The 23,555-nt window shown below is 39.1% G+C and overlaps 4 protein-coding genes across 4 annotated transcripts; 2 read left to right on the forward strand and 2 right to left on the reverse strand.

The window, feature by feature from the left end:
• Nucleotides 1-398: 398 nt before the first annotated feature.
• LOC124172896 lies at nt 399-1,741 on the reverse strand. The gene is made up of 3 exons (XM_046552400.1): nt 1,727-1,741; nt 1,379-1,623; nt 399-716 (listed from the first exon to the last, which is right to left on the reverse strand). Exons 2-3 carry the CDS (start codon nt 1,580-1,582, stop codon nt 465-467), a joined length of 456 nt encoding a protein of 151 aa, XP_046408356.1. The 5' UTR covers nt 1,583-1,623; nt 1,727-1,741; the 3' UTR covers nt 399-464.
• A 12,058-nt stretch (nt 1,742-13,799) lies between these two features.
• On the forward strand, nt 13,800-14,719 carry LOC124172882. Its single transcript, XM_046552386.1, has 2 exons — nt 13,800-13,892; nt 14,312-14,719. Exons 1-2 carry the CDS (start codon nt 13,827-13,829, stop codon nt 14,717-14,719), a joined length of 474 nt encoding a protein of 157 aa, XP_046408342.1. The 5' UTR covers nt 13,800-13,826.
• A 55-nt stretch (nt 14,720-14,774) lies between these two features.
• Nucleotides 14,775-15,699, reverse strand: LOC124172881 (putative nuclease HARBI1). The gene is made up of 2 exons (XM_046552385.1): nt 15,596-15,699; nt 14,775-15,506 (listed from the first exon to the last, which is right to left on the reverse strand). Exons 1-2 carry the CDS (start codon nt 15,689-15,691, stop codon nt 14,775-14,777), a joined length of 828 nt encoding a protein of 275 aa, XP_046408341.1. The 5' UTR covers nt 15,692-15,699.
• A 3,828-nt stretch (nt 15,700-19,527) lies between these two features.
• Nucleotides 19,528-22,451, forward strand: LOC124172880 (gastrula zinc finger protein XlCGF57.1-like). Its single transcript, XM_046552384.1, has one exon. It carries the CDS (start codon nt 20,730-20,732, stop codon nt 22,044-22,046), a length of 1,317 nt encoding a protein of 438 aa, XP_046408340.1. The 5' UTR covers nt 19,528-20,729; the 3' UTR covers nt 22,047-22,451.
• Nucleotides 22,452-23,555: the final 1,104 nt, after the last annotated feature.

The raw sequence follows: 23,555 nt of genomic DNA on the forward strand, positions 1-23,555 counted from the left end.
ACAAGGCAGGGTTGAAGGCCACACACATGCCTCCTTGAGCTCACGGAAAATAGAGACGGGGGGGAAAAATGGGACCAGACTCATTAACTCACAAGAAGGAAAAACACACAAGTAAACCAATTGGTCAAATTTGGGGTAACCCTCTCGATTGATGTGACTAACCAAGACATGTTACAATATATTTTAAACATATGTACTTTAGGCTAAATAAAATACAGAAAATTATGGACTGAAAATTTATTGCCTATTTAGACATTAGAGATATAAGGTTTCCTCTCATTTCGTCCTCTTCTTCCAGGCAGTTGATTCATTATTTAATTTGGCTTTCATTGCTGCTTGGATAGCCTTAACCTCACTGATCATAGCAGGAGTTATACTTAATTGGCCCGTAATGAATTCTGCAGAGTAAAGAATGAGAAAAAATAAGGCCAAGTACATAGCATTAAACTTTCATAAGGATACTATTAAAGAAGAATAGATTTACCTTCAACTGATTTCCTGACATCCACATGGAGAAGAACTTTATTACTTTTAGTGTCCTCTCCCTTTTTCTTATTTAAATTGCATTCTCCTCCTGTTATACTGCTCTTGGCCATTTCCTCCTTAGAAAATACTACGGCCATGATGTTGGAGGTGAAAAAGGAAATGCCGCGAGACTTGTCAACTCTGGCCACTCTTTCCTTTTCCACAAGTCGGCCACCAAAGTTCATGAAGCCCTGAAATTTTAGTTAGCTTTAATAAAATTAAACTTATTAAAAAACTATTTTAAATTGTGAACAGAATAACTTAACTTCCTTAAAGGAATCCTCAAAATTTTAATCTATAATTAGTTGAAAAATTACAATACATATTAATGAGTCTTGGCACAGATTGAGAGCATGTTAATCAATTAGGAATGATTAATTTACTTACCTTATTTATTATTCGAGGAACACACCCAAAAAAATGAAAGTTAAGTACACTGGACTTTCCCATAGCTTTTTGCAATAAGTTGACTGAAAGCTCATACCAAGCTTTAGAGGAAGTATTGAGGTAGTTAACCCTTGGCATCCAATTAAACTTAGCTAATCATTGACATCAATCCCTCATCCTGCTACGAAAACCTACTTTTTACCTATGCTATGCACCTATACAGGCTCTAAATTGGAATTATTCTAATGACAGTAACATATTCTCTGTCCTAAAGCTCTATACCAGTAAATTCACAGATAGACATACCCTCATTAACAATAATTCAGCATAGGAAACTATGAATAGATTAAGTCATTCCTTATAACTATGCAACTTATCATAAAAGCTTAGTGAAGGTAGTGTTTGTGCAAAATTTCAGATAAGCTTATTATTAAAATGAAAAACAGAAATGATAAAAAGCTCATACTTCCTCATCGCCTATGTCATGCTGAGGATCACCCGAAACGCTGGACTGGCTGACGCTCGCAGGAGCATTGGTGGTTGTACATTGATTGTTGATTAAACTGCCAGAGCTGCTACAGGAGCTACTGTTACCAGTTCTGTTAGCCTTTCTTGAAGTGGAGGCAGCATTGGTCAATGATACCATATCACCTTTCAGCTTAAGCATCATTTCCCGTACAGCAGTAGAATTTTCTAATACTTTTTCTAAATCTGTAAATTAAGACAAGCAACAATTAAATGCTGATAACATTGCTCCCATAAACAAAATGACATTAATATCACCAATAGTATATAGTTTGGTGGAACACATTACCTTCACTCACACAACGCAAGGCCCTTAGTCTAGCATTGTCTTGACGGAGCTTCTTGTTCTCCTCTTGGAGAATAGATATTTTCTGCAATAACCTTGATTTAGAACTATTTTCAAAATCCGAGCTGTCATCATCATCATCAGAAATCTGTAAATATTGCAGTTATACAGGTAAAGATATTGAACCTTATGGATTGGAGAATAACAGAAAACTATAGATCCATAAGCTTAGCATATTACCACATCAGACCGTAAAAGGTGATCCAATGGCAAGTCACGGATTCTATTTGCCACCTCATTATTTGTGGTCTTTACAACAACATTCATGGCTTTCCTAGATTTAGGATTAGAGCTGCATTGCCGTTTCTTTTGTTTTCCCCCTCCATCTATGGTGTCATTGTCCTAAAAAAGAAAAAAATTAAACAATAAGAGTTATTTCATTTTTCCTTAATTTTCTTCATAAAAACAATGTGACTCTGCAGTAACACAGGTATTGAAAAGAAAACAAATTATGAGGGAAATTGTGATCAAAATCTCAACACTCAACATTTTCAATTAATTGAAATTAACTAGTTTCACTAACTGAACTTAAAATGTTGACTACTTTTAACTCCCAACATCAATATGAGTTAAATTATGTCTTTTAAATATCAACACCATTCAGCTCACTTCGTGGTTAACCCTTTCACTACTGTGGACGTACCTAGTACGTCCGCACGGCAGACTGCGGTGGACGTACTTTTTCTTCCTCCCTGCCATGCGTTCAGCACTTTCACCGAAGCACTTCGAAGGGACCCACTAATCCGCGACCCTTTCCTCGACGAATTCACCCACGCAGGACCGTCTCATCGGCCCTACCAGCGGGGGCCCTACCTCCGGAAAAGTGATCGCTCTGACTGAAATGTGAATATCAATCAATCAATCCGATCATCAAAAAATGATTGTTTTCATCGCACTCCTGCCAATCAAGCAATCAAGTACGTCTTTGAACCGTTTTTCTGCGATGAAAAATAACGATTTTGTTAACTTTGATATAATGGCCGTTTTCCGGTGGTCCGCAGCCACGTTTTGTTGCAAAGTTAACGAAATCGTTATTTTTTATCGCAGAGACACAGTTCAAAGACGTACTTGATTACTTGATTGGCAGGAGAGCGATGAGAACAATCATATTGTGATGATCGGATTGATTGGTTGATTTTCAAAATGCAGTCAGAGCGGTCACTTTTCGGGAGGTAAGGCCCCCGCTGGTAGGGCCGATGAGACGGTCCTGCGTGGGTGAGTTCGTCGAGGAAAGGGTCGTGGATTAGTGACCCTTCGGAGGGTGTACCACACCCATCCTGGAAGTACCTGCTCCATGGGCCCAGGAAACGCATTTTAACACATTATGGTCCGCACACGTGTTTTTACGTGTTTCCGCCGCCAGCGCTTATGTGCCGATCACGCGTTTTTACGTTTTCACGTTTTCATGCAGTGCAGTCTCCTGCTGACCTCTACGGATTTATTTGGAACTATTTCGACCTAGTTCTGGTTTGTGCGTCTTCAGGTAGCTTTACTGTTTGTTTTTGTGAAATTTTTTTCTTATTGACGTCTTTTTTATCGACGTTATAATAGTTTGAACATATATTGAGGCCTATGGCATAAAATATGACCGGCCCCAATGGCTAGTCTAGTTTAAAGGGTGCCGGACCAAGATGTGTTAACATTTTCGCCGCATGTGAGGAGAAGGTTTCCGGAGATTGATCAGCATCGAAAGGGTTAATACGGAAATAAGATTATTTTACTATTCCCTTAAAATTTGCTCAGTTAACACTTGTCCACATAGATCACCAAATCAATTCAGTTATCAGTGAGCTCTCCGCACCCCTCCTCTATGAATATGAATTAATGGATAAAAAGAGGACTGCATATTTCAATTATCACGAGGAAAAATAGCATGAAAAAGCAATCAGTGGAGCTTTTAACGATAATACACAAACAAAAAATCGCAATGTCCTCTACCTCTTCTTCCGTGGTACTCATTTCCCCTTCACTGCTGCTGATCATCTTCGCGCATAACTGCCGCCTTTCCTTTTTAGTGGGATTCGGTACACCGAATTTTTTTATACTACTGGCCTGCCGGCACATGTCAGTCCATTCTGGAATAGAAGTGCCGGTGCAACATATTTCAATTATACGTTACAAGTTCTAGAAAACTGCTTAGGCCACAGTGAAGGGTGTAATGCAAGGAGATTTCAGCATAGTGGAATTCGTACTTACCTCCTACAGCCCGAACTTTCACGACCAAGTCCTGCCAATTTACGCAATTCCTCAGCTTCCGCTCCATTAACTTCGCGCACACGACGTCCACTTCACAAGGCCAACGGATAACAATTTCCGATTCCACTGCCTTCTTCAAATCTAAATATCTGTCCTTAACCCACGCTTGGAAAGCAACTTGAACAGGTTTCTTCCTCTCGTGTACAAATTGCACCAGTAGACATTCTCTGTCCGATAACGGAGTCGCTGGTATTTCACCCTCATGTGACATGATATCGATGGTGATTACAGTTCAGAATAACTAAAAAAAGGCTGAATTCGTAAATTACACCACAGGATGCAGTTGCACTGAAATATTTCACCAGCCCTACCACATGGAGCACATGGACATCAAGATAACGGTAATGTGACGAATGAAAGTAAAAAAAGAAGTGCGAAATGAATATGGATAGGCTTTTGTTCTGGTCCAAGGTCGTTCGAAACGTTCACAAGGTGGAAAAGAAAAAAATATATTATGACCTTTATATTGTTTTGACGGTTTTGACGCAAGTCTGGACATAATTATATTATTAATATGGAAGAAATAATTGATGTACAAGAAAGATGATCGAAGTTGAGTTACCACTAAAACTATGTTCCATAGTTCTTAGGTAGTCCGCCATCGTAATTGATCGTAATAACTGGTAATAACCACAGTAGTAAGGCACAATCTCTAGAATATAATCTTTGAGGTACGATGTCGCGTGGACCGTACAAACGGTACTTGTGTGACGTGAACATCAGTATACCGGAGGCTACATTACGAAGACGACTGCAACCACATGAAGATAATGCCTCAGTATCGGATGTTGAGGTTAGTAAGTTCCTAATTCCATCCGTATTGACAGATGGAATATATGACTATTGATGTTTGGCAATGCTTTAATAATTATTTCCCTAAGATGTTCTGGAGTATTTACTTCTATTACTGCTATGCAGGTTCCCCCTGGAGAACACCTAAGTGACACCGATAGTGATCCTTCGCTGGAAGACTTGGAAGCTGGCAGTGATTATGAAATGGGAGATGATGACTGGGAACTTGGTATCAGCCAAAGTAGTTGTAGTAACCAAGATATTGAGATGCTTGAAAATTCTCAGGTTTGTTCCACCAGGATGTCTTTTTGCGATGATGGTTGTGAGGTGGAATCACTACCTGATGTTTTGAATATGGATTCACCGGCTTCTGAGCCTAATGACAGTTTCATTGAGGACAGTGATAGTGGTAGTGATGATGGGGAGTTTAATCCCACAGGTTTGTTTGAAGAAAATGAGGTAAATACCAACAGAGAGGGAACTTCACTCTACGAAGGGAGCAGATTGTCAAGGAAGGAAAGTGAGCTCTTAATTATGAGCTATGCCTTGCGTTTTGGGTTGTCTGACGTAGCCTTAGAACATTTAATTGAACTAGTTGACTGCCACCTACCCACCAGAACTCACGGTTCTCTCCATATGTTTCTGAAAAGATTCGCAACGTTGCCAGAGGTCAGAACTCACTTTTACTGTGGTGACCGGAATTGCCTTAAGCTCATAAAATCTATGAATGGAATGGAAGAGAAAGAGTGTGAGTGTGGATTGAGGTGGTCCATAGATGAACTGAAGGAGAAAGGGAGTTACTTCATTCAAATCCCTTTGCAGGAGCAATTGGCTAAACTGCTGAATGATGTAACTTTTTGTTCTGCATTGCGGTGGGACGTTGATAAAGAAACGGACGTGATTAGTGGCAAAGTGTACAAAAAGTTGAAAGAAAAGAGAGTAATCTGCAAGCCTGACATTACTCTACAGTGGAACACTGATGGCGTGAAGATTTTTAAATCGTCAAAAGTTTCACTCTGGCCAATTCAGGTAGCCGTGAATGAGTTGCCTTTTAAGAAGAGAAGGGAAAACATAATGCTCTGTGGGTTATGGTATGGCCCAAGTAAACCGAACATGAACACTTATCTCCAGCCATTCATTGAGGAGCTGAATGTTTTGCATACTGAAGGCATCCAAATTCAATTGCCGGATGATTTAGAGGTTCGTAACATTAAAGTTCATACAATCCTAGCCTCTGTGGACTCCCAAGCAAGGCCTTTATTGCAAAACTTAAAAACGTTTCGTGGAGCTCAAGGATGCCCTTTCTGTTTGCACGAAGGTGAGGAAATTGCGGTAGGTCGTGGCCAAGCACGAATGTACAGGGGAGATGTAGGACTTCCGAGAACGCAGGAACAGCACCTGCGTGATACACGAGAGGTGCAAAGGACGGGGAAGAGCATAAATGGAATTAAAGGACCCTCGGTGCTTTTGCTTCTGAAAGTTTTCAATATCATTGTGTCCTTCGTCCCAGAATACATGCACTGTGTGCTACTTGGTGTAGTGAAGACTCTGGTGTGTTGGTGGCTTTCTCCCATGAATCAAAGTCAGCCCTTTTACATTGGTAGCAATAGAAAAGTTAAAATAATTGATAATGTCCTTCAGTCTGTGAAACCACCAAGTGAAATCACTAGAACACCTCGCTCATTAAGTGACATAAAATTATGGAATGCATCAGAGTGGAAAAATTTTTTGTTGTACTATTCTGTAATTTCTTTAAAAGCTGTTAATTTTCCAATGAAATACCTTGACCATTGGTCCCTTTTGGTGTATAGCATTAAAACATTCCTTCAAGAACATATCAGCCCGAAAGAGTTCTCTTTGGCTGAGAAAGCTCTGAGGAAGTTTGTGCTATCAATGGAGGATGTTTACAATACCCCACAATTATTGAAATTTAATTGTCACTTGTTATTGCACATCCCAAAAAGTGTACAAAATTTTGGATCTCTGTGGGGAGTATCAGCCTTCCCTTATGAGCACAACAATGGGGTCCTGGCCCGAATGTTCCAAAGCTCACAAGCAGTACCACATCAAATATGCAAGTCGTATTTAAGGTTACAGGCACTTAGGGAAAAGGCCTCTGAAATTATGGAAACATATCAATCCAACTGTGCAAAGTTATTATATGGGAAGCTTACTTATGCTAAGCATAGATCAAGTTTATGCGAAAATCATAGTGATTATGTGAGATTGTTTGGTGCTCCAGACATTGTATCCTTGACTTTGGCTCAGAAAGTGACGGTTGAAAATTTAGTTGGTGAGGAAGTATATTGGAACAATGCAATTTCATTCCAGAGATTTATTTATTAAAATGTTCTCTTTCATGTTCAAAGCTATACAAGTATGACGAAACGAGTTAATTATGTCGTGTAGCTCCAAAATAAGCAATTGATTTTTATTACGCATGCTCTCAAAGTTAAAACTGTGAGCTCCAATAAAATGACATGCATTATTTTAGGAGTGAAGCTACACCAAACCAATGAAAAACTTTTCCGAGAAAAATCAATTGGTATTACTTCCAATGCCTTCCCATATATTTCTGAATTAACTCCTGAATGTATTGCTGTATTTCCAGAAATGTTGTGCAACAAGTGTGTTTTGATTCCATTTGAGAATAAATTATGTATATTTCCTCTGGTTAACTCTTTGGAAAGGGACTAAAAGTACTTAAAATGGTCAATAAATAATGTCATTGTTTTCAATAACTTATGCATCCAGTTATTTGGTGATACACCTATCTCTTCATACAAGTGGGTAATCTAATTTATGACACACCACGAAACATTTTATAGTATATGACATGAAATGCATGATCCAGTTGAGATAAAAGTTTTTTTGTGACAAAAATGGAGGCAGCATTTTTTTCCTTAGCACCCCAGATTCCAAAATTTTTAATGCTAAATGGTGGCCAGCAGTGAAGTCACTTGCCTAATAATAAATTTCCCTAAAATCATTGATGCCAGTATTTTCAATACCGAGATCCACTATTAAAGCCACTCTTTCAGTATTGAAAATACTGGTTGTCAGTGATTTTAATACTGACAAACACTAGAGCCAGTATTTTTAATACTGAGATCCAGTATTAAAGGCACTCTTCCAGTATTGAAAATACTGGTTGTCAATGATTTTAATACTGACAAACACTAGAGCCAGTATTTTTAATACTGAGATCCAGTATTAAAGGCACTCTTCCAGTATTGAAAATACTGGTTGTCAGTGATTTTAATACTGAAAATCACTAGAGCCAGTATTTTTAATACAGGGAACCAGTATTAAAAATACTGGCTCTCAGTGATTTTAATACTGAAAATCACTGAATCCAGTATTTTTAATACTGTATTTCAGTATTAAAAATACTGGCCACCAGTATTAATTTTCTGTAAGGGTCATTCCATATCAAATCAACCAATATTTTGACCAAATGATACCCACGAACTCGAATTTTCTTTAAAATTGCCATTGTCATACATCCTTGTATAATTAGAAATTGAGTACAATATTTGCCTCCAATTGTCAATTGTTAATGAAATATGAGCAATTCGCGATTCCAGCCAAGGGAGACACCACCTGGCGGAGAACGCTCGAAACAGAGGAACGATGGTCATGACGCGGTAGTGCTATGAGGAATAGTGTATATGAGACCTTTACACTGTTTTATTGTCTAGTTAGGAGGTGATACCTACTTTTTGGCTTCAAAGCAATTATTACCGTTACTTGAGGTTAAATATTCTGTAATTCTACGACCCTGTAATAACTGCAGCACAAGTGGAATTGTTTCAAAGCGAAGCGACGGCTGTTGTTCCCGCACGTAGGTAGGAGCAGAAAGCTCTTGCTTAGGACGATTTTAATGGAGATACGTTGGTTTTACATGTTATAGCTATTAATGTAGTGTTATTTCAATTGAAAATCGTTCATGTGTCAGGTTACGCAGAAAAAAGTAGGAAAAATAGCGTATATCCAATGCATCAAAGTATCCGATATCCGTGATCGCTGTTTTCGAGATTTTCAATATAACACACAATATTTACATCGCCATTATTATGAGCGGGATGATATTTGCCCGTGTTAGTCTGATAAATGTGTTTTTTTCTTCTGTGCGCGATGTGCTATTGAACAATTTACCTAAAGTTGCTGTGTATAGTAACTCAAGATTGACGTTAAGTTTCAATTGCAAGGAGGATGTATCTACTGTACCATTGAACGAACGATTTTTAACAGCGTCTCACGATGTAAATTAGTAATATATGCATTATGGTAAACATTGCAAGCTTATTTTGATCGATTCCAGAGTCATACATAATCACAGAACATACTGCTTTCAGACAAGAAATGGACGACTTTCACCTATTCAAGGCAATGCCAAATTTCATTTCGACTTTGAAATGTAATAGTGGGCAAAGAAACTTAGTCCCCAAATTCCTTTCCCCGTAGACAATTACAATAACTCATTCAACGGTTAATTATTTAACTGTGATACCCAATTTAAATTCAAAACCTAGCCAATTTCATGTGATGCTCTGTCGAATAACCATAAACTGGTGTTAATAAGATTGCTATAAGTAATATTGTTTCTACAGAATATTACAAAGATAATATTGCAATTCCTTTCTGTGGTAGCCGAACGATTACAACTAATATTATTAAGACAAGTACAACATATCATACTATGACATAATTCATGTAAAAATATCAGGTAATTCAGTTTCCTTCTAACCATCAGCGTTTGGATATCGAAAATATGGATTGTTTTTCTGTATGGGGTATGTTTAGTATTGAATCCACCATAGTAGTTTAAAATTTGCTTTGAACCCTTTCAGTTGTAATCATTTACACTTTATAATAAGGATACCATATAACTCTGTTAAATTCGAGAATAGGGCATACTAGTTCTGAATGCAATACTTTGAGCAAATGAATGTGTTTTTGTTACTCAAAGCAGACGACTTATAGAACCTAACATACATACGAGCCTTTTGCAAATTATTAATTACAGCCACTGGTATATTTTCATCTGAGGAATTATTAAAAAATTATTAAATATAGCTAAATTAGTAGTAGTAGACATTATTTATCTGAAACCTTGCTGTTCAGTAACTCGTATGTACATACTTCAACATGGGGATAAAGAATAAAGATTTATCGTCTTCATGATTTTACCAAGAACAGGGAATCGACTGTAAAGATCCTTAAGTCGTCCTTAAATTCTATAGTTATATATATAGTTCATTTCTTATCCGGAAATATGATAATAATAAAGGTGAACACAGCAATCCACATCACTGAAGCAGACGGCTGTGGCATCCAAATACAACACGAAAACTGCCTGAAATGGATTATGGTTCCAATTATTGAAGCGGCAGATTGTGTATGAAATACTATTAAGTTCTTTTTTGGTGTATTCCATAGAAATGGTTAGGAAGTAACGCGATACGAGTCGGATATAGTCGAGAATCAAACCTGACTCGTAATGATTAGGTACATTATAAACACCTTTAGTTACATCGTCAAGCAGTTTTCTTCAGTTCTAGATCTTCTTACGGACGAAAGAAGCCGAGAAATACACCGTACGAAGGTTTTAAAAGAATATTTCTATCTTATTAGCTCTTGATATCATTGTTTATGTTCTCTCCGTACGCCAAAGCTTCATGATTGTTTTGATTTTACCATCACTCTGGCGGCCATATTGGAAATTGACGTCACTGACAGCAGCGCCGCCATCGGTCATTTGAGTCTCGAATTGCGCAATTTTGTCCATGATTCGAGAGAAAACGATGTGTTCCGTCTTCATTTACTGTCACTTAATTTGATTACGATAGTTGGATGCCTTTTTCTTATTTACTGCCAGGTATGCTCTCATATGGAACAAAATTGCCCTAACTAATGGTTAACGTAATTATTAAAGGTGTATAAAAAAATAAGCGTGAAAAATTTATTGCTGAAAATGTCATTCCATTTACATAATCGCGGCTGCATTCTCGCGGTCTCTAGTTGTCTCGGTACGATTTGCTGAGGTAGTTAGGCGGTCTTGGGGGTGTCTCGTTGGCATGAAACATGGAGGTTTTACGAGATAAAGAGGGTCACTATATAGAGGTTTGCCTATAAATTTACATCTAAATCTGATGGGACCAGAGGGTTGGTACGAAGTATGGAGGTTTACGATGTAAAGAGGTTCATTACATTGAGGTTTTACTGTAACACGAAACCACCCTATTCCTGTTCAGATGATGGTGTAGGCCTAAGGCACAGAGTAGGGATATACAGAGAGGACAAAACGGCTGAAAGCGGTAATCAGCTCATTGCGCATTTCACCATGTTCTAAATAAGGAAACGTGGCTTGAGTTGCTATTTGGTTGCTACCGTTGCTATCATTCGCGCTTGCCGCGGAGTGTTGTCGCACAAATATTTTTTTATTCCTCCACTCTTCAATGCTTTCACGTAGTGTGCTAGTGTTTTAAAGAAACGTGGAAAATAAGACGAGAAGAAAAGGTTTTGCTTGGTTTTCAGCCATTAACTGCAAAAACAATGCGGGCATGACGGAAGCAAAGTTGAGTTTCTTCAGTTTCCCTAAAGACCCTGTGAGGTAAGTAATTTCATATTTTTTCTGAGTTACATTGCTGATCGAAGAAACTAAACTAATATTCGAGTATTATTTTGCATTAGAAATGAAATTGTCGAAAAAGTTTAATAAGAACTTGTGGTGTTGGCGCAGGTCCAAGGAATGGGTGATTCGATGTCGTCGGTCGAATTTAGAAAACAAGACTGTCAGTTATTTACATAATAACTGCCGGATTAGTGCGTGCGATTTAGCGTTCCTTGCTCTACCTTTATTAGCAAAGAAATAATTAGGCTACTTTGAATTTTAAACCCTCTTTTTTCGCTGCATGGTAAGTCGTTAGCACTATTTGGCTTGAATTTACCGCATAATTTTACTTATTTTCAATATGGCCGCGTGCGCATTTTTCATTACAGAGAAACCTATGGTACAGCCACCGAATGTCCCCTCTGTATATATCTACTCTGTGCCTAAGGTCTTACTGACCAAGGTTAGGACCGCAGTTGGGTGAACAATTAAGTGAATGATTTTCTTAAATAAATATGGAATCCCCTAGTTGTATAATGGACCAAAACAGAAGAATTGTCGTTTCGTTTACGCAGATATTTACTTTACAAAGAATTGCCATGTACCAAAATATAGCCTTAATTCTTTGCAGCACAGGAATTATTACTGTTGAATAAAAACTTTTGGGCTATGTCACCGCGTCAATTACTGGGATGGCCCAACATAACCGACCGATTCTGGTCGCTTTCTCAAGGGAGTCTGATGTGTACCCACAGAAGTAATGAAGAATCAGGAATTATAACCTTTGTAGGGGTGGTAATGTTATTAATGTATATCGCTTCCATGGACAGTGTCTAGTTTTCCGTTGGGTAATGGAATTACTATCTGCTATAAAAGTAGCTCTACATTCGGTATGAATCATGAGAAAATGAAGTCAACGATAAAAATTGTATAAATGATTACAGGAATGGCACAGTTATTCAATTTAGAATGAACATTATTCAAAGACTGTCTCATTGTTCAAAGAAATTACAAAGTGTTCATTGCTGTATATGTGTGGATGATAGTTCTATATTGTAAAAGAATGGTGTATTAAAAGAATATTGATTCTTATGTGCATTGATTAATGAGTTGATTCCTACTTTCAGCATATGTTTACAGAGGACGAAAAAGTGATTGGTAATTCTGAAATGACCAATGACTCTATGACTGAGGCTATAGGTGAGTAAACTCTAGGTCTTGCAAATATATGTGCGTGGAGAGGGTGTTGTAACTCTTTTGAAGCATGAAGAACCTAAGTTAGTCATCCATGTGTAACTTTTGTTTTATTTAGTTTACATGTCACTTAAATATGAGAGAATGTTTATCTTTACATTTGTGTGGTCTGGATTTCTAATAATATGAAATGTAATGTATTTAAAGGCCTGTTTACACGGTACATTAACTCGTACGGGTTAATGTCTAAATGTATGAACGCGAGAATGAACGCCAAAATGCACCGTGTAACCACTCCAAAATGTACAAATGTATGAATGCGTGAACAGAAAATAGAACCTGTTCTAATTTGGTTCATGCATTCGCACAAGTTGCGCTCGTTTCAGAGACACCTGGTGGTAGACAGTGGGAACGTCACTTTCAGCTTGCGTTGTTCGATGTGTTTTGGCTTGTGGTGTTTACGGTGATCTTTCGACAGCTAATTTATCCTGACCTCTGCTCTATTCGGACTTCTCTCTCTCCAGTTTGACCCTTGCATTGTTTTTGGCTCTCTCACTCTCCCGTTTACGACTTTTGCGCGATTTGGACTACTCTTCACGGATTTTACTTTGCGGTCAGTAATGGCTTGGACCAAAGGACAAGTACAATCGTTAATTTATTTGGTGAGCGAGAGGCCTTATTTGTTCGACCCGAGGAACTCTCTGTACAAGAACAAGGGGAAGAGGATGTCTGGCCTGACGGAGATAGCGCAGCAGATGAGATTCGAAAGGTAGTAATTTCATGTTAATGTCATTAAATATACTTTCCTTACATATTCTTGCTAGGTGGTTCACGTGATACCAGCTACGTTAGATTGTGTAATTCCTGTCAATTGTGCTAAGTTTTGATTGCTAAAACCATAAATAATCATACCAGCCTTTTGCGGATTTCTTTTTCGTTTTTGGGTAGACCGGGGACGACTGCCATGGACATAAAGAGAAAATGGTACTCTATTAGGACCAATTACATGGCAGAGAGAAGGAAGGTGACGACGTCCAAAAGGAGCGGCGCCGGGACGGATTCCGTAAGTTCATAAAAATTGAAACTACTGCCCATCGTTATTCTGTAGCTAGTGAATTGGTTGTTAAGTTGAAAATTATTTGATAATTTCAGGTTTATGTACCATCTCTATACTATTACGGAGAGATGGGGTTCTTGGATGAGTACACTTCACCAAGGGGGAGCACGTCAACCTTGGATGAAGATGTTGAGGTAGGTTTATGCCAACTATTTACGTTTCCCTTTACCCTGCATGCAACCTCATCACTGACCCATTACCTAAGCATTCGATGAGTTCATTTGCAGATCAATTAGTGCAAAAAATGAATATTTAAATTTTAGTAGGAGGAGAGATTAAGTGATATATTTATAAATAAATACATTTTTACTATACATGTGCAACGAAAGTGAAAGGTCTTGATTTTGGCTGAAATAGCTGGTATTATTGAATGTATTTTGTTCACCAAAATCATAATAGCTATAGGTTTTTGACTCAGAAGCTCTAACTGAGGTCAGCTGTGAAGGAAGTCAATTTGTCATTTTCCTGTCCATCACAGGGGAAAATGGCATTTCGATTTCTCTTTTGTTATTTTACACCAAGAGACAGTAATAAATTCCCTTGCATTCCATAGGAATATGCTGCTGTTGAAGAGGAGATTCCGGTGGTGGAAGAAGGGGAAATTGGGGAATTGGGAGATCCATCTGCTGTGATGGACATTGTGTTTCTGGATGATGATGCCCGTCCGGCAAGTGCTCCACCAATGGCAATGGCAGAGGCACGGGGGAGTGTGAGCCATTCCACCCCAGTGTCATCAGGCGAGGGTAGGAAGAGGAAGGCATCCACACCTGATGACGCTAATGTGTTCCTCAAGTCGGCTGCAGAGGCAATAGGTTCCCTCTCTACGAAGTTCCAGCCAAAGGATGGCGATACTAGTTTTGGGGAACTTGTTGCCTGTAAGCTGAGGGGGGTCACCGATAAAAGCAAGAAGAACAAAATAATGATCGAAATTCTGCAAGTATTCTCTGACAATAAAGAGTGAAGGTATTAAATGAGATTATTTGTTCAATTTATTTTCTTAAAGTTTCACCTTATAGTTAAATTGTATTTGAGCTAAAATAACTTTTATATTTATTTCTAATGTCCAAAGCAGATTGGGTAGGTCTGTTCCCAGTTTGTTGTGGTAGCACTAGTAAAGGGCAGTCACCTTCAGCATTCCCGGTGTATGCAGCACCATTCTTTTCACAAAGAAAATTGTGCAGCCCTACTGCTGCCAAAACTACACTTTCCACCTTCTCCGGGCTCAGGTTGATAGTAGTCAGAAAAACTCTGAAGCGGTTGCTCAATATCCCAAACGAATTTTCTACGACTCTCCTAGCCCTTGAAAGCCTGTAATTGAAATTTCTCTTCTCCTCATCCAAGTCCCTGCTCGGATACGGCTTCAAAATGCGAGGAGTTAGTGGAAAGGCCTCATCGGCAACAAAAACGTATGGCACCTCTGCTTGCCCATGGGGTAGCCTTCTATTTGGTGGAAAGTTCAGGGTGTTGCAGGCTATAGCTTTGCACAAAGTACTCTCGCGGAATACTCCGCCATCACTCACCCTTCCATTGACTCCGACATCAACATAAATAAATTTGCATTGAGCATCAGCGACTGCCAATAGTACAATCGAGTGGCTACCCTTATAATTAAAAAAGTGGGAGCCAGCACTGGCCGGTGGGCTAAAAGCTATATGCTTTCCATCCATGGCACCCAGACACATGGGGAAGTTCCACAGGCTGCTGAACTTCTCAGCAATATTTTCCCACTCCTGACATTTCCGAGGAACCTAAAACAGGAATGAACCAATGAAACCAACCTTCGCCTTCAATTATAATCATCAAACGTTCTTCATAATTCGTCTTCCTTATTAAATACCTGGAGATATTTTCCTTTCAAGTTGCGATAGATACTCTTGCACACCTCAGGAATGATTTTGCTAATGGTGCTATGATGAATTCTGGTTGCATACATCAACGAGCGGTAGGTTTCTTCCGTGGCTAAAAACCGTAACGTTAACGATAACCTATAAGAAAGGAGTATATTCTATTAAATAAAGTCTACTTTAAAATAAAATACAACGAGATAACACTTTCATAAACAAATAATGACCTCCCTGTCCGATTGATACCTTTTTTCTGCAGATATAGACTCCCGCACTGTCGTGTCCTGCTTTTCTATGTCATTTCTGATGAGGCGTAAGATTTCGTGAAATTGCTCTTCAGACATTCGCATAAAATTGCGGAAGGCGTTCGCATCCTCGACTGCTAACTCCCGATGGACCATATGCAATAAACCGCGGCCACCTTCTCTTCTTTGGATCCACGGCCGAGTCCAAACTGATCTCCTCCTCCTCCGCACATTCTTCATTGTTCCTACTACTACCATCATTGACATCAATATTATTGCGGCTGCGGCCGCAGTCCTCTCGTCGTCAAAATCCATTATAAAAATTATAGGCACTTTTGTAAACTCGTCAACAACTGTACAAGCTGAATACGAAGGTTGCAGTGATGATTTCACCGGTTATCGCCAGATGGAACTACCGTACACTTATAAAGGAGAAAAAGGTAATTGAATATGACATAAATAATTGCTCTTTGATTGTCTGCTTGTGGTTTGACCTTTTGAAATAAACGCGTTTTGATTGTAAACAAAAGCTATCGCACATTGCGTCACCTAAAATTGTGTGAAAACTTGTGCGTAGGCAATCACCGTGTAACCGCCCATTCATGAATTCCGTTCACGCAAATGTACATGTTTTCGTACATGAAACGGGACATGCATTCGTACATTAACCCGTACGAGTTAATGTACCGTGTAAACAGGCCTTAATGTAATGAATTATCACAATTTCCTTTAACATTTATGTTTAGTAGAAGTCCTTTTAATGTAAAATATTTTGTTCTGCTGAAGTCTATCGATATTTAACTTGTGCGACCATTGACTAGTAAAATTTCATATTTTAGTGACATATTGCATTAATGGCAGTGAAAGATTCGTATAAGATCTGCACTCTAGTCCAGTCAATGAAATTTAACAAATGAGTACTTTATGACTGGTGTTATAGACAAAAATTTCTAATTATTAATGATCCATTACGAGTGCTTAGCATGAGAAACCAGTGCCCGTACAACTAAGGGTGGTATTTGTATAAAACATGTGGGTGGAATTAAGGGAAATGACTGAATGAAAGTGTTTCCGACTTCTTTTGGCAGAAATGCGATACATCCATGTTGAAATACATAACACCGGTTGTACTTTCCACCCATTTATGCACTACTCCACCGCCTACTGTTTGCCTAGTTTTGACACTCAAATGTCATTCTTAATTCTTTCTGGCCTGTGTCTATGGAAGGAAAACGTTTTCTGTGCTATGGGTAGCATGATAATATTTGAAACCTCTCCGCATGGAGTTCTTTTTTTTGGGGTTGAGTTACCCTGGTATCCTTTTCCTTCTTATTTGGGACCCAGCCGGTCCTTTACTCCAACCACTGGGGTGGACCGTAGAACCCTTTCTTAGCACGAATCCACATTAAACTCATTGCATTGCTAGTGCATTTTTTTTTTACAAAATATCGCAATTGATTTTCAAAAATTTATTCTTCCAAAAGAAATACTAACATTATATAGGCATTTTTGAATTTTAAATGGATGTCCAGCATTAATTACAGCAAAATTAGTGAACACAAGGTACTGAGAGTGTAAGTCAAGAAGTGGTATTAGCATGTTGAATTTATAAAATTAGCTTGAAGTTTGTAATGCACAGTCTTATTCAATTATTTTTGTAGGTATGGCAACTGCTTGGTTAGGTGTAACAGTGAATCATGTCAGAAAATACTTTGTAACAGAAAGTAAGTAGACATATTATGGATTTCAGAAATAAAAACCAGGAGACAAATCAATACTGCTAAGTTGCAGCACAACTCAATTTTAATAACATGTGTGTTACAGTTTGCTGCTATTGATTAAAAAAATGATAATCCCTAATATTTCAATATACTTATGTGGATCTCATCAGGTTGATCAGGAAATGATTTAGATGGATATCATATCCAACCTGGAAAAATGTAATTGCTACCATTATGACTTATTAACTGTTATCCTCAAGCGGACAAAAGGAGGAAATTATTCAATTTTTAAGAAATTTTATTTTTTTAATCAAATTTACCTCTGATTGTTAACTACGCTTGATTCATGGTTGATGCATTCCTTTTTCGACAAAAATGTGGTGTGAATTTTTAAATAAAAATGCATGAATTGTGGCCTCTTCCATGGCACACGTGATTTCCATTGCTAAGTACTTTATGAAAAATGTTTATTTATTGGTGTGAAAAGTAATATGTAGCTGCTAAAAGTAAATTTATATTTAAAATCTTGAGTATTTTAACATTAAAGGAATTATATTCCTTAAATATTTTGATAATTGTTGTGCTCTCACGTTGAAGGATTAGGACAGCATTTTTTTCTCCTCAAGTATTCTCAAAAGGAAAATCTATGCCATTTTAAATATTAACATAAGGAACATTACGATGTGTATAATCCATAACCACTGAACACATGTTTTTGTCTTTTAAATGCATATTTTTTTAAAAGGGCATGATTTCATTTTTCTTCAGCAATTTCAAGCTTGATATGAGATTATTCTTGATGCCTGACTTTTCTTTTTGGACAAAATTGTAGTTTATTGAAATTACCAAAAAAGACTGACTTCTGATCTACTTGCAAAGGAACGAAAGGAAAACATTATTCTCTCCTTAAGTATTCCTAAATGAAAAATTATTTGTCATTTAAAATATCAGCTTCAAGAACATTACAATTTACATAATACAAAATTACTGAGCACACATTTGTCTTTTGAATGAACAAATTTTTATAGGGGATGATTTCATTTTTCATCAACAATTTCAATATAGTGATTATTATGGATGCCTGCCTTCCCTTTTCAGACATAATTGAACCAATATTGAAATTGCCAAAAGAGAATGAAACCTTATTTGTGTTTAGCAACCAGCAAAAATATTAATTAAAGGGAATAGGTTTCAATCTATCAAATGGTTTTTAAAAATTAGATCTGTGAGTCCTAGATTGTAATATGATTTTCTTTTCTAGGGCTGTCAACTCCTGACCAAGTGCTGGTAGAAACAACACCAACTTCACACCTGCTGGCAGAAAGAAATGTATGGATTGACCTTAACAATGATTGCATTGGTTCATCAGCTTCAGTTTTAAGCCGGGTTCTCCGCCCGTAACATCTAAATCCTGCCAAACAATGGCGGCAAAGGGAGTAGAAAAGAGAAGAAACCCGCGTCTGGCGGGGAAAGTAGTGGAGGCTATCCAGGCAATCCATGAAACCGAAGGGGCCACCACGAAGGGCATCACCAACTACCTACAAAATAACTGCAAGACTGGACCAGAAATCACCGAAAATGACGTCGCCCTTGCCCTGATGAAAGCTGTGGACAAGGGAATGGTGGTGGCAAAAGGTGGAAGATACAAATCCGCCAGACCTGAAGGCGTGGCTTTGGACGCTGTGGACGGCCGCCGCAGACGACGAAATTCCAAGAGCCGAGGACGGAGGAGGAGATCCCGCAGCAGGGGGGGGCCGCTCCAAGAGGTCTGGAGGTAGGAGGAGGCGAAGCAGGAGCAGGAGGAGGCGCCGTTAAGAAAAACCGAGGATGGCCACGATTGGATCGTAATCGACAGTGAACCTGCATTGATGGACTACCCTACCACGCTCCGAAAAAAAATCCAGATGACAAGAAACACAATGACGGCAAGAACTTTTTTTTTATTTTTTTTTATTTTTATTTTTTTTTATACAAAACATAGATAAATTTAATTCATCAGCAAGAGAACAAAAGATATATGTAAATGCATTTCAAGCACAGCCAGAAAAAATAAAGGCTCTCCACATGGTGGTCGACTGCACCACCGTTATTTGAAAAAGCGCAGAGCTGCTGCGCTTTATGGTCACTCCTCCTCGCAGCGCCCGATCATCATCATCAGAGCGTGAAGAAGATTGACCGACGCCATCTCTTCAGCTGCACTCTTGTCAGGACCTTCACCAAATTTCACCAACTCCGGAGTGGTACCCAGACTAGCAGCGCACAATGCATTCCCAAGATTAGATTTCATGAACATGTAATCAAGAGGAAGGTCATTCCCTTCTGCAAACTTCTCCAAAGTCTCCTTGGGTGTGTGGCTCAACGCAAAACCTCTCAAAATTGACAGCTGAGGACCGTAGAGTTCTTGCAGCATCAGGTGAGACGTGCTGAGCGTTTGGCTCACATTCTTGCCAGCTGAACTCCCACCATCTTTATCCTTGATGGAGCAGTAGCCATCAATGGCAGCCTGATATTTTTCTCCTCAAATTTCACCTTCTCAGCTTGCTTCACCGTTCTCGTCTCACTGATCAAAGGTGAGGCCATGGCCAGATGTTCCCTTATCTTGTCAATCATCAGCTTGGCAGAAATTTGTTTGGCTTGCTTTTTTGTGCGAGCCTTCCCCTGCTCCCTTAGCGTAAGCACCTGGCAGAGAATGACTAATGTTTTCGAATGCGCAGGACCAGACTCAGCCACCAGTTGGTACTCTGGTTCTTTGAGGTTCTGTTGCGCACACAGCTCTGCCAGCGCACCAACAGAATTCTCCGTCACCTGCTCAGCATACGGGGAGACAGCCACAGACGCAGCGTCATCCTTATCAAGTGCCACTTTTGTGGTAACGCCACTTGTAACCAGAAGCTGCGCACGAACTAATTTATCAGATTATTTATTTATTTATTTATTTTAAGGTTACAGATCATTCAAGTTTGCGGCCATGAAATGAAATTTTCAAGCATTTTCAAGTGGTAGTACAACGCTGATCATTATTTCTCTGTACAGCTACCACTCACCACAAGGTGTGGAATCAATATAAATTAATGCATAACAGATAATACAATGATTTCAATCAACCAACTCCCCGGCATGTGACACAATCCAAGACTGTGGCATCCCCATGTGGGGATGGAATGAATGTGATGGATAAAGATTTGAAAGAAGGCATTGCCCATCATGCTGACAAGGTACTGTCTAACTCAATTCCTGACGATGGACACAGTTATATGAAACACATTCCAGCATCTAGAAACAGTGGAAATGGAGCCACAACGACTGTTGTAGGGGATAGAAGGGATGCACCAAATATCACAGGTAGCCTTAGGTTGATCAGAGTCAGTGAAAACAGAAGAAGTGGCATTGAGGCAGTAATGGAAAACAAAAAAGAGATGAGTTATTGCTTCATCAAAAATCCTAGAAATGGTAAAAATTCAAGCGAAAAGTTATATTATTGCTCCCACTGCAGATATGGATTCAACACCAATGATGATCTGATCAAACACATGGAAATTCATTCTGGTACCAGCAATTTGGATCCTAATGATGAATCATCTATGGGAAAAGATGAGTCTTTCACAGTCCCCGCATCAAGAGAAGAAAGTAATAATTCTCGTGAGTCGTCCACCTCTGAGACATTGACGGGATTGAAAAGGAAAAGACGAGGGGCGATGCAAAAAGTAAATGCGCCTGTGTTAGGAATCTGTGGTGGAATGGGAGAGAGGGAAACTGCAGAACGAGTGGGAAGTTCTGATGGGGATGGGAAACCATACAGGAAGAATATGTCCTCAGAGTCCACCACCTCTTGCGCGACAAACCTCAGAAATGATGCGCTAGGAGGTGCAAAAGGAGGGCCTTTCAATTGCAGCGTCTGCAACAAGTCGTTCACGCGGAGATGCATTCTTGGCAATCACATGCGTTCGCACAAAGAAAGAAAACGTTATCCCTGTACGATCTGCAGAAAGTCTTTCCCTTCGAAGTCTCGCATAACCCGACATATGTGCACGCACACGGAAGAGAAGCCTTTTTCATGTAGTGATTGCATGAAGTCTTTCTCTCTTAAAGGAACCCTAATGACGCATTTGCGCACCCACACGGGGGAGAAGCCCTTTTCGTGCAATTATTGCGCAAAGGCTTTCGCTAGTAAGGCAAAACTTATCCAACACTTGCGTGTACACACAGGAGAGAAGCCTTTTTCTTGCAATTATTGCGCAAAGGCTTTCAGTATAAAGGAGAATCTCATCCTACACTTGCGTGTACACACGGGGGAGAAGCCCTTTTCGTGCAATTATTGCTCAAAGGCTTTCACAAGAAAGGACAAACTCATCCAACACTCGCGTATACACACAGGAGAGACGCCTTTTTCATGTAATTTTTGTGCTAAGACTTTCACTTCAAAGTACAAACTCGTCAAACACTCGCGTGCACACGCAGGAGAGAAGCCTTTTTCGTGAAATTATTGCGCAAAGACTTTCCCCAGAAAGGACAAACTCGTCCAACACATGCATAGGCACACAGCATAGAAATCTTTTTCAAGTTATCACTAAATCTTTCATGAGCAAATAAAGTCTCATCGGATACTTGCATGCACACACACAGACATGAGACCGTTTACATGCAAGATTTGCAGGAAGTCTTTCACTTCTTCTCTTACCAATCACATGCAAAAACACTCAGGAGAGAAGCCTTTTTTGTAGAGATGTGCAAACAGTATCCGCAAATGCTCAAATACTGGAATGCATTCCATATTCGAGATCTCGAATAATTATGCTACAGGTAAAATCTCGAATGCTTCAAATTTCCTGCCATGCACTGTTCTTATTTTATTCAATAAAATGTAGAGAACTCCATTCGTTAAGTGCATGCAGTGCCGTTTTTAGGCAAGTTGACGAACTACATCAAATTCGCGGATTAGAGCGGTGAAAAGAGTTTGACGTGGGAACCGAAAATGATCCAGTGAAAAGATCGGAAAATCCCCGGTTTCCCCCACCAGGAGAACCTCAGCACCATGAGATAGTAACTGTGAGGCACAATTCCCAAAATCAGCAAAATCTATACGTTCGGCAAAACATCTCTCTTAATTCATCACTTCTATGGGACCTGGAAATATAGTGTGGCTCTAATATTATGTTCTCTGTGTCGCTCTTAAAGATATCCATTCTCAATTGTTCAAGCAATCTAAGCCTATCGCACAGCCTCCGAGTCTCCAACGACTCTCAGCCTATTTTGCTTAACATCTGGGTAACACTGTCTGCACGCCCGTAGCAGTTTTTGACGAAACGCACAGCCTTCCTTTGTATTTTATTCAGTTTGCAGATTAACTCTTTCTGCACCGGATACCATACGCTTGCTGCATATTCAAGGTGCGTTTGGACGAGAGCAAAATAGCACCTTACTTTTACTTTCTCATCCAAAAATCTTCCCACAATATGCTTAATGAATCCTAATTTCTTCAGGGCTATGCCACAAATATTCTTTATATGTGTTCCCCACGTGAGGTTCGAGGTTATCATTACTCCCAGGTACGTCACTTCGCCTGTTGCCTTTATGTTAATACCATCCACTGCATAAACATGGTTGGAGTTGGACGAATTCCACAGGAAATGTACTGCCATGCATTTGCTCAGATTAATTTCGAGTTCCCACTCTTGGCTCCACAAATGAACATTTTTTGAGTCGATGATAGAATTTCATAGTCAGATTGATCACTAATTTTGCGATAGATGACAGCGTTGTCAGCAAATAAACATATTTTACTGCTAATGCGGGAGCAGAGATCATTAATGTATATAATGAACAACAGGGGGCAGATTACGCTTCCTTGTGGGACACCTGATGTAACTTTGACAACATCAGTGCTAATTCTGTCAAGAACTACTTTTTGTTTACAATTTCTGAGAAAGTCGCGTTTCCAGTTCACAACTGTCTCGTTAAATCCGCATGACTGTCACTTGTATTAAAGT

The sequence above is a fragment of the Ischnura elegans genome (genome assembly GCF_921293095.1).
Source record: "Ischnura elegans chromosome 13 unlocalized genomic scaffold, ioIscEleg1.1 SUPER_13_unloc_3, whole genome shotgun sequence".
NCBI classification, from domain to species: domain Eukaryota; kingdom Metazoa; phylum Arthropoda; class Insecta; order Odonata; family Coenagrionidae; genus Ischnura; species Ischnura elegans.